Source organism: Gobius niger, assembly GCF_951799975.1.
Source record: "Gobius niger genome assembly, chromosome: 17".
NCBI lineage: Eukaryota > Metazoa > Chordata > Actinopteri > Gobiiformes > Gobiidae > Gobius > Gobius niger.
This window is the reverse complement of record NC_136868.1, coordinates 14,791,246-14,802,357: the sequence shown is the minus strand read 5'-3', so window position 1 is coordinate 14,802,357 and position 11,112 is coordinate 14,791,246. Positions and strand designations below refer to the sequence as shown.

General features: G+C 39.7%; 2 protein-coding genes across 2 annotated transcripts; one reads left to right on the top strand and one right to left on the bottom strand.

The window, feature by feature from the left end:
- Positions 1-5: 5 nt before the first annotated feature.
- LOC306976910 (ras-related protein Rab-11B-like) lies at positions 6-3,259 on the bottom strand. The gene is made up of 5 exons (XM_079575034.1): positions 3,109-3,259; positions 1,690-1,885; positions 1,407-1,600; positions 767-847; positions 6-609 (listed from the first exon to the last, which is right to left on the bottom strand). Exons 1-5 carry the CDS (start codon positions 3,146-3,148, stop codon positions 464-466), a joined length of 657 nt encoding a protein of 218 aa, XP_079431160.1. The 5' UTR covers positions 3,149-3,259; the 3' UTR covers positions 6-463.
- A 707-nt stretch (positions 3,260-3,966) lies between these two features.
- LOC306977388 (signal-transducing adaptor protein 1-like) lies at positions 3,967-10,787 on the top strand (the record flags this gene model as incomplete). Its single annotated transcript, XM_079575689.1, has 12 exons — positions 3,967-4,053; positions 5,894-5,965; positions 6,098-6,217; positions 6,286-6,342; positions 6,495-6,655; positions 6,730-6,858; positions 7,996-8,065; positions 8,272-8,374; positions 8,814-8,903; positions 9,159-9,221; positions 9,335-9,388; positions 10,561-10,787. 12 exons carry the CDS (start codon positions 3,967-3,969, stop codon positions 10,785-10,787), a joined length of 1,233 nt encoding a protein of 410 aa, XP_079431815.1.
- Between the last annotated feature and the right edge of the window lie 325 nt (positions 10,788-11,112).

The window sequence follows — 11,112 nt, the reverse complement described above, 5'->3', positions numbered from 1 at the left end:
AGTGAAGCCAACTACTTTCAATAAATACACAAAAAGAACATATTTGGCATGATAACTTCAGAGGATGTCATGTGGAAATCCAAAAAAACATATTTCTGTTGTACACAGCACCATCTATTGGTAACTATTGAAATACTGTAACTTCATGTAAGTCGGGCTTTCTTCATCTTGCTCAGCATATTTCCATTGAGGGTTTGACCCCAAGAACTTTTAGTTAAAAACTTAATTCAGCGCTAATTAAGACAGAGGCAGCTGCAACAATGGAGTAACCTTTAGAAAAATGAGTGATAAAGGCTATTTAGGTTTTATGGCAAAATAGAATCAAAGCACATGTGAAATCAAAGGTACAACAAAACAAAAGACAGGTAGATATCCAAAGGGTGGCGTAACAAAGCGCTTGGCCTTGGGAACAGAAAGTGCACAGGTGATGTTGGGTGAAAGGATAAGAGTGTCCCTGTGAGTCTCACAGACTCTGGCAGCACTGCAGTTTGTTCCCCTTCTGACCGTCTGTGGTCGGCGGGACACTGATGTCCACTACATTGTTTCCCGGAGATTCATCGTGGGCAGATCTGTCTGCGATCTGCTTTTGAGATACAATACGGTAGATTTCTGTGAAGACAAAAGTACAAATGTTGAGCCGTTCGTTGTGTCTGGCATTTCCAGTAAGGCTTGAGGTTAAAATACATATTTCTAATAATGTATTTGTCTTGAGATAAGAGATGCATAATATGTCATAACTTTGGATGCAAAGTAGAAACATTCCTACCTGTTAAAATGTTCTTAAAGGCTTCTTCTACATTTGTGGAATCCAACGCAGAAGTCTCAATAAAAGATAAAGTGTTCTTCTCTGAAATAATAAACATTGAATGGGGTCAATCAATCAAATATACTTCATTTTGAAGAGGGGTCTTGTGCTTTTGCAGGTAATAATCTCAGTTTTTTGTTTAGAAAATGCAATATTGATCTAAAAACAAAATTTAACTTCCTCATTATTCAAGCGATCTCACCCTAAGCTTCTCCCACTCTCTTCTCTTGCTCCCTTCACTTTTTCAATTAAAACAAAAGCAAGAAAGAAAAATAGAAACTGTTTTTACTCCGCAATCAAAAGATTAAGTTTAGCAAGAGACCCAGTGTTAAAGAAGAAAACTTCCTGGATACTTAAATAAATGAAAGATGCGCTCGTGGCTGAAGAAAAGTAATAAGAAAAAAACCCTCATACCCCAGGTATGTTTTAGATGAGAGAGCAACATTGTAAATGTTTGTGCAGCCCTGTGCGCCAACTCCTGCTGTATTATTGGGCTATGCAAAATACTTTATTGATCGATTAAAACACTCTCAAAAAGGCTCTTGCATAACACACCTCTACCCCCCCCACCACCCATCATTTTTTAATTTTCCCAGATTACCTGAGAAGGCTCGGGCCTCATCTGTGGGCACAGCTCTGAGGTGGCGTAGATCACTTTTGTTTCCTACTAACATTATGACAATGTTGTTGTCCGCGTGGTCCCTCAGCTCCTTCAGCCAGCGCTCCACATTTTCATACGTCAGGTGCTTGGCGATGTCATACACTAGGAGGGCCCCCACCGCCCCTCGGTAATATCTGCAGAGGAAATGGTTCTGGTTAATTATTTAATTTTCACTTTTCAGAAACCAGATTAGAAAAGGGAAAAGGAAAACATTGACACTGACGCTGAAGTGATGGCCCTGTATCGTTCCTGTCCAGCCGTGTCCCAGATCTGGGCCTTTATCGTCTTGCCGTCCACCTGGATGCTCCTCGTGGCAAACTCCACTCCGATGGTGCTCTTGCTCTCCAGGTTGAACTCATTTCTTGTGAACCGAGACAGGAGGTTACTCTTCCCCACTCCAGAGTCTCCGATCAACACCACTGCATTAAAAAACAACAATTGGTTGGTTGGTTTAATTATGAGCAGTAACTGTATATAGTTCTGTGGCAGTAACACACTGAACCACTGTTAGCTTTGTGTTAAGTCTTGACTCAGTCATGACTAAGTGCTGACTTTTCCATTCCTGAAACGTATCAGACTTTGCCCATATGGGAAGCAGGAAGAAGCTGTCAAAACCTGCTTCCTGTAACATCTGCGTCAAAGGTTTCTCAATGCCTTTGTTTTGTTCCTCCACTATTCTAAGCAATGGGAAATAGTACTCGCAGTGCTCAGTATAGTTTAGGTAGATTATATTAATTAAGACAAGTCAAACACATTGGCCTAGATGAATTACTTGGGCAGCACGGTAGCGCCTCAGATTCACAGCTAGAGGGTCCTGGGTTCCATTCCCACCAGGACGGGGCCTTTCTGTCTGCGGGGTTTACTCCCTTCTCCCCTACCACTAAAAACATGTGCAATAGGTGAATCCTCCAGCCAGGTGATTCTGACCATCAGCCTGGCTCCACATTATGGAGTTGGATCCCCGGGCGCGGCACTGCTCCTTAGGGGTTGCCCCAGAGGCATTGACGGATGGTTAAATGCAGAGGACAAATTTCCCTACAGGGACAATAAAGTATACAAACAAACCTCTGCTAATAGGCCATAGCTCTGTTGACTTTTTTTATTTTTTTTTGACTTCTTCCTGATTTATGTTACAAATTTGAATTTCCTAGTTTGGGCAAGTTTATACAGGAAACTAGCAAATACAATGCACACTATACTGGCGATGTTCCTCTTTCGACAACTGTCTATTTATGGGAAGCTGAGAAGGCAAACTTGCACAGAAGCATCCCACTAATAAACCTGTCCCAATACTGTTAATAAGACCACAATAGTGTTAAAATGCAGCAAAACGCTCCTCTCAAAGAAGTTCCTAGATGTACCAACTTTTAAATCACACAGTAGTAGAAGCACAGTCAGTCAGTTTCCTTGAATGAATAGCTGATGGCAACACTAATAAAAATGTATAAAGCTCTGGAATAAAACAAAACCATGACATGCGTTAAAACTCCTCGCAAATGCATCAATATTATGGAGTACGATTGGCCAACAGCTGACATTTACCAGAGCAGAGACGCTAGCTAGCATGGTTAGCTCAAACATCAGCAGGGTGATTTCACAGCCTTTGTTCACAGATACATTTCAACCGTGTCAGTCCTCGTACCTTTGAACAAGAAGTCATACTCGTCGTCTCTGTTCCCCATAGTTTATTCTGATCGCCACCCTCCTGTAGCGGTGATACCGTGAAATTCCTCCGGTCTCCCCGGGCCCAGCAAGGGTTGCGCAAAGTTCTTCTTCTACGGTGTGTTACGGAGGCTGGGGCCGCGTATCGCCCCCTGCCGGAGAAAAGTGGACATGCGTGATAAATATTTTTTTCTGTTTTGTTTTTTACGGTTAATAACTCTTTTTTTTTTATCAAGAAAATAAGATCAAGCAGAATAAACACATAAATGAAGAGCTAGGCTATATTAAAAAAAAAGTGTTTCAATTAGGTCCATTATTTTCATGTTTTATTTCGAGTTTATTTCTTGCCGGATGACAAAAAAAGGGTATATATTATTTATCTATTTTTTTCTTGGTTATTTCCGACCGTGTATCATTATTTCCTTACTTTCAACATTTATTCGCGTTACTTTGACTCACCTATTGCTTGTATAATTTCTTTAGAGGAAATAATATAGCAACTGCGTATTTGCAAAAGGCCCGACTGAGTCAACAGAAAAGCATAAATCGTCCTCAGGCAAGTTCGTCCGGGAATAGTAGGTGAAGCTCATAGAGTTTATGAAGCGGAGTGCCAAAGGTGCTTTCCATTAAAAGCACTGAGTCAGAAAATGTACCTGTCGATATTTTTACGAAGCCCCGCCCATTTCACAGGTGAACCAACCGGAACCCAGACAGATGAAACCTGCCCCTGTCCCTGCCCTCCAGCTCTCTCTTGTATAGCCTGATTCTATCGTTTCTGTCAGATACACAACACACAGCTTTTAACTCAGTCTGCTGCAAAGTCATTCCAGTGGCAACAATGGCAAAAAGGACAGGGCGCCTCAGACACCAGCTGCCACACTGCTATTATGAAGGCTACTTGGAGAAAAGATCCTTCAAAGATAAGGTAAGCCTGCAAAATGGATCTGATTTATAAGTAAATGTATTTGGAAGAATGCTCATTTACTTGTGATGATACAATACTGTAGGCCTTCTTGAAAACAGCTGCAGTCTGTGTCAAATCTGATCAGGCCCAGGGTCATAGTTTAATGAGTAACCCATGTGCAGGAAAGCCTGTGATTTTCAGTCAGTTACAGGTGTGACCGTGACAGATCCTTCTTACTGGAAAAGAGAGCATGACACAATTAAAAAGGGCAAAAATTTGTTTTGTGTGATAATTTTGTTTGGACTTTGTCTCAGTGTAACATAGCTGCATTATTCTGTGACTGGTTGGATTGCTTTATGCTTTACAGCCTTTAAGATAGAGACAAAGGACTGACGCAAACTGGCCTAGCAAGCATGCAGTGCACTGATAAGACACTGTATACACAATAGACAGGGCAAATATAATAAATATTTCAGTCCAGTGGTAGCCTGAAATAGTGTGTGTGTGAATTGTCAATTATAGCTAAATACACAGGAATGTTGCGTGTCAATTCTACATTGTTATTATGTATTTCAGACTCCAGAATGTCGATGTATGTACCCTCTAGACTAGTAGTAAAAGGGGTATGCAATTGTTTTGTTTTGTTCTAATAATTGAACATTTGTTTTGTCCTTCTTGTATGTAGTATGTCGTAAACTCAGACATTTGTGGGGGGGGGGGAAACATGCACCAAATCATAAAGCATTTGTATCAATTTCATGAACTTTTTTAAATGTGACCCTGAAAAGTGGCACTGCCTGTTGTGAAATGTGCCTTTAATTTACTGACTTCCTCTTTCATTGTTTGTAATCAAATAAAATCCGATATATGGCCTTTAAGTATGGCTTGAAATAACTTCATTTGCACCTGTGACCGAGGTCTTAATAAATAATATTGTTAATGTTTATGATATATCTGAGGAATGTGTTTGCCTCCTTCAGTTTGATAAATTGAGAGCTCAGATAAACAGTGTTTACTGACAGCTTCATTTATTAGACTGAGAAATAATGATGACGCAAAATTCTGGATAATATTAAGTAGGGCATGGAGTTCATCTTCGTGATTCAACTATGATTCATTCATTAAATGCCATCCGGTGAGTTTAAGAATAGCCTATGCCTTCTCTTGAAACGAATAATATAATAACACAAACACCTCTCATGTGACACTTTAATTACCTTGTGCCATTCCTGACGAAAACATTTCATGAAATAATCTATGTAAAGACTCATCGCTTTGGACGGGAAGTGTTGTGTGTCACTGCAATCAATCAAAAAGCCAATCAACACATGTCCAGTCGCTTGCAGATGCAATATGATCGATCAAACGAATTGTAAATGAAGTCTAGTCTGAACTGAGCACATTTTCTCCGGTTTGGCTTTACCCAAATCTGAAAGCTTCAAAATAGCGACGAAAACAAGGATGAAAAAGCCCATAAAATAGAGAAAAACGTCCAGGAAAAGCAACAAAGACGCAACAAGGAAGTGGCAAAAACATGGCGAGAAAACACAGTTAAAAAGTTACACAAATGTTATGAAAACATGACAAAAAACTTGATGAAAATAAGTAATAGAATAATAACAAAAACACGACAAAAAAGGGACAAAACCATGACAAAAACTCTTGTGTGACAAAAAAGTTACGATCACTTTTGTATGTCTTTGTAGGTCTTAGCTTTCAAAACAAAACTTTTTCTTTTTTTCTTTCTCAAATACAGGCATATAGATAGATAGATAGATAGATAGATAGATAGATAGATAGATAGATAGATAGATAGATAGATAGATAACACATTCTAATGGCTCCTTGTATTTCTGTGCAGACATCCAGGAAGCTGTGGACCTGTTTATGTGGAAACTCATTGTTCTTCTTCAATGACAAAAGAGACTCAGATGTAAGTTCATCTTTGTTTTCACCAAAGACACATTAACCACACAATACGCAGCAGGAAGTGGCAGCAATTCATTCTTTGTGCTTCTGTAATATTCTGACCAATTTCTAAAGCTAATCACATTTGTGCTCACAGTACATCGAGAAAGTGGAGCTGAGTGATTTCATCTCTCTGACGGACGACAACAGCCTCGACAGAAACTTGGACGCCGCCAGAATGAACCTCCAGCTGAAGCAAGAAATCATCAAATTCACTGTAAAATGTTGCACAATTCACCCGCCTTCATCTTGGAGAGCGTGTGTTTGACTTTTACATTTGTGTAGGCTCCTAGTGGAGAGGCTCGGGAGCTGTGGAAGGGCTTCATCCACTCCATCGCTGAGGTAGGGGGGGGATTTTTAGCCTCAGTGGGGGCCCAATGCAAAAGAGTTGTTTATGTCTGAGCTTGGTTTACTCCTTTAATACGTCCTGTAGATTTTCCAATTTTTAGGTAAATCATGACATTGACGTTTCTTTCCTTTTATCTCTCATCCAGTTGTCAGTGCCCTGCTCCCTCAACCTTCTCCCTGGACAGATCCACATACTCAAAGAGGCCTTGGACAAGGAAAAGCAGAGATTAGTCAACGCCACTTCTTCAGTTTCTGCAGCCACAGACGACACGAGCCCATACGTTAACCCTTTAGCGGACATGCCCGTGTGAGTAAAGCACAATGCAACAGGCGGTCTTGTTTTTATTCAGTCTGATTGCTAAATTCCATGTATATCTTTAGCTGCTACCACAAAGTGAACCGTCTAGAGGCCGAGCTGCTTTTGGAGAGGGAGTGGCTGAGAGGAAACATGCTCCTGAGGCCCAGCGGAAACGGAGCCTTCGCCGTCACAACGAGACAAGAGCTGGGGGGGTAAGCAGATTGTTCAGGCTTGTGGCGCTCAAACCTTTCACACCAAGGGCCACCGGAGTAAATATGCGGCATTAGAAGTATCATTATATCTGTCAATGGGGTAAAGCAGGTAAAGCAAGATCAAAAAAGGAATTAAACTAAAGTCTGAAAAGATCTCAGTCTGAATTGAATTTACTCTGATTTAATGAAATGCTGGAACTTCAGTGGAGCCTGAGAAACACTAAGAACAAACAATGACTGCAGTGTTTGGACTTTGACCTTGTTAAAGTGGAACTAAGTGCATTTCTGCTTTTATTATCAGATGTGGAAGTTAAAAATCTGAAGTAAAAGTGATTAACAAAAGCTTTACTACTGGTTTGTGTAGGCGCTCAGTCATGTTTCCCATCTTGATTAAAGTCACAAAGCCTTTGTCATCTGAACTTACTGAGAGTTTGAGACATTTCGTGTCTGAGTCTAACAGACTTCCTCAGCTCATGTGGTGGTACTTGTCTGGAACGCTGAACAACCCAGTGAAAGTGGTTAAAGGAAAGTGCCAGCCTTTTCGGTTTCATAGTCAAGTCACTCGGGCATTTTTGTTTAATTCTACTCTAGTACAGGAGCGTGTTTAGGTATCACTGGCTTAATGCAAGGCTGACTGCAAAAAGTCACAGAGAAAGAAATAACATTTTCTTGAAATGGGTACATTTGTTCTTGTTTTGAGTAGGTACATAAAAAAAAAAAATCATTGTACTAAAATAAAGGGGGAGAAAAACATTGAATTGTTCTTAAAATCTGATGATAAATCCAAATTTACTTGAAATGATACAGGTTTTTTGTTTTGTAAGTGCAAAAATACCTATTCCACTGGCCATTTTTTCCCTTGGCAAGTCAATATTGGTCATTTATTTCAGTAATCTTTCCCCATTTTTCTGAAACCTTAAAATAAACTTTAAACAATCACGCAATAAGGCTAAAAATGTAAAATGTATTTTATAAACGTATGAAATCATTCACCCTTTGATCAAAGCAGTCAAACTATTGTACTTCCTGCACAGACGCATTGATTCCACACATACCTCTCTCATATCAATGATCTTGTTGACTTCTAACTTGTTTTTGTCTTTTTAATAATTTACCACTTTGTTCTTTCCCTCTTAGCCCAGAGTGCAAACATTACCGCGTGGCTCGAAAGCCCAAGGGCGGCTTTTCAATCGATGTCGAAGATCCAGTGAGTGTTAAAGCTTGTTATTATTATTATAAGTTCTTGGAAACATTATTAGGCAACACCACAAGATGATGAGTTACGGGGCGGGAAGGTGTTAAATAACTACTGAAACAAACTTAACTGAATCTCCATTTTTTTAGTTTATCTTTTTTCTCAAAAGAGTTGCACTTCGTCACGTTATAACATGAGATTCTCTTGTTCCTTCGCAGATTTCCTGTGAAACGCTGCAAGATGTGATCAACTTCTTCATTCATAAAACAGACGGTGTCCTGAAACCGCTGCTCTTTGAAGAAACGTACGAGAGGAGCATCTGTAAGTCACAAAACATCTGTTCAATCCCACATCATTATCTGCCCCTCCATGACATCATCTTTCAAACTGTTTTTTCCCCCTGTTTTATATTAGTATATGGCCGATCAAGCCTGGATACAATAGTGACTAGTACAAGTTGTCCTGGTTTTATGCTTGAGTAGACCTGGTTTAGTCCTCGTCTAGATCTAGTTTATACGTGATTTAATCCAGTTTTAGACGAGGCGTGGTTTTGCCATTGTCTGGATACAGGAACCTATCATTTATTTCTATAATTAATACCTCCTTCATATCATGTCCAGGTCTTTATTACACACTGGCAAAGCTACATACTTTCAAATAACAGTCTGTATAAACAGTCCAGTAGCCAAAGATTTACACCATACTTTTCCTTTGTCATATGTTGACGTTAAAATAATATTCTTGTGTGTTATCTCAACAGCCTTTATCCAGTCAGATAATGAGAATGGAGAGAGGAGCATCCAGCGTGCATCGTCAAGTCCCATCCCTCCAAATGTTCCTCCCAAACCAGGTATTTTTGTCACATTTGCGGGGCTTCTAAGGACGGCACAATCAACGCCAGTCAATCAAAATGTAATGGCTGCAATTACAAAATCCTAACCCTAAATAATCCCGACGAGCTGTTGTTGTAAAGTCGTGCAGCTCTGGCTTCTATAAGTGAAGTTGTCTGAACATACTGTACTCTGTCATCATTACATACAGTATGTCGCTCTGCCTGGTATTGTTGCTGTAACAGTGGGACTATAATTATGTTTTTCTGCTGCAGTAAAAGCCTCGAGTCCGGAGCCAGAGCCAGTAATTGACGAGTGCATCTACCTGAATGATATTCGTGAGTATCTCCGCTTTGCCAAACACATCTGTCAGTCGGGGCATTCGCTGTTCCAACATTAAACAGGTCGGCCCTCATTCCTTCCACGTGTTTACTAAAACTTGTGCCAACAGCGATTGAAGAAGAAGAAAAGCTTCAGGACGTCATTCCCCCCGAGCATGTCACAGGTGAGGGAGACTTTTCCACAGACAAAAAATTCCCTCCGGTTCTTTAGATGCGTTGGAAAATAAAGTACATTTATAGGGGTTTTGTAAAATCTGAGCTGATGAGACATCCTTATCTAATTAGACTATAGTGAATAAACAGTAACTTTCCAAGTGCCTTTAGAGCACGGATCTCCAACGCTTGATGAGCCACATTTCAGAAGCATTTTCTAGTTGTTTTGTAACACAATCTGCAAACATTTATGTCCAGGCGCTCGTCCATATAATTAGAATACCATGAAAAAGTGCATTTACTTTTGTTGTTCAACTTTTTTTCTTTTTTTTTGTCTCTAGTTTATTTGAGCAACAGATGCATACAGGTATAGTATACATATAACATACAGAATTTTTCACAATATAAGAGGTATTAGTGCTGCTCAAAGGGAGTAGGAAGAAGTTGGTTATAACTTATAAGGCCCTGCCCCTCCTTTCAGACTTACACAACTTAAACTACTGCTCACGGCACAATCATTTTGAATGTATATTTAGGCTTTAACCATGACCATATCACATAAACCGGGATATATGACATAGACTCATTACATGCAAAGTGAGATATGTATAGCGTCTATTTGGTATCATTTTGATTATTACAGCTTGTAAAAACCCTAAAAATTATATATTAGTTTCACATTTTAAGTGGAATAACAGAAGTAAATGCACTTTTTCATGATTATATGACGAGCGCCTGTAAATGCAGTAAATCTAAGAAGAGAATCATGTCATTTTTTGTGCTGGAATATAATATTTGTCTTTATAGTAAACTCCATCCAAATGATGTAGTTACCCAAGTATCACCAAAAATGTGTTTACGTCAAAGTAGATCAGTTACTACATTTTAGTTTTTTTCTCATGTACTATTTTATGGTTTAGTGAATTGTATTAAGTAATTCCTTCACATTTCTGACGACTGTGGTGGTTAATAATGCCTTTTCAATGCACATTTGCACTCTTTTGGGTTTATAATTTCTTTCTTCACCATGTAGTCCCATTTAGACCTGGCTTAGTCATTTTATTTCCTCTATGGCACCTGATGTGAAAAACCATTGTGTTGAAATGTGAAGGAAAATGGAACCAAATGATCTTCCTTTAATGAGAAACACTGTTGAATGTGTTGTTAATGTGTGCCATTTTAGAACTTCCAAAACTTCCAAAGAAGCCCATTATGCCGCCGGTGCCCATGCCCCGCAGAATAGCCTCCTCACCTGCATTAACCATCACTGCCAGCACAGCGTCCCCCACAGCCAGCCGAGTCCGGTGCAACACCAACCCCAGCAACCCCATGGTAGAAAGTAAGTCCACTCCCCTGTCTTTAAAACAAAAAAATACCTCAAACCTTTTGAAGAAAGAAAACTATTGGTGAAAAACATGAGACTAAAGGAAAACGTGCACTTTGTTACCGAGGGGCCTAAACCACAGACATAATGAACAGGCAAATGAGCTGTGCATTACCTTAAGTTATTATAGCCTCTTTCCACCCACATTAACCAAGGGCATTTTCGCCAGTTCTGTTTTACTCAAATCTAAAAGCTTCTCGACTGGAGCCTACAAACTATAGGCCAGTGTAACGCCTCACTTGAAAGCTAAGACCTACTAAAAGTGGTCTGAACGGATCTTGTTGTTGCCGTGTTGTCGTCACTTTTTTCATATTCTTTTTCATCTCATTTTTGCCACTTTTCTGTAGATTT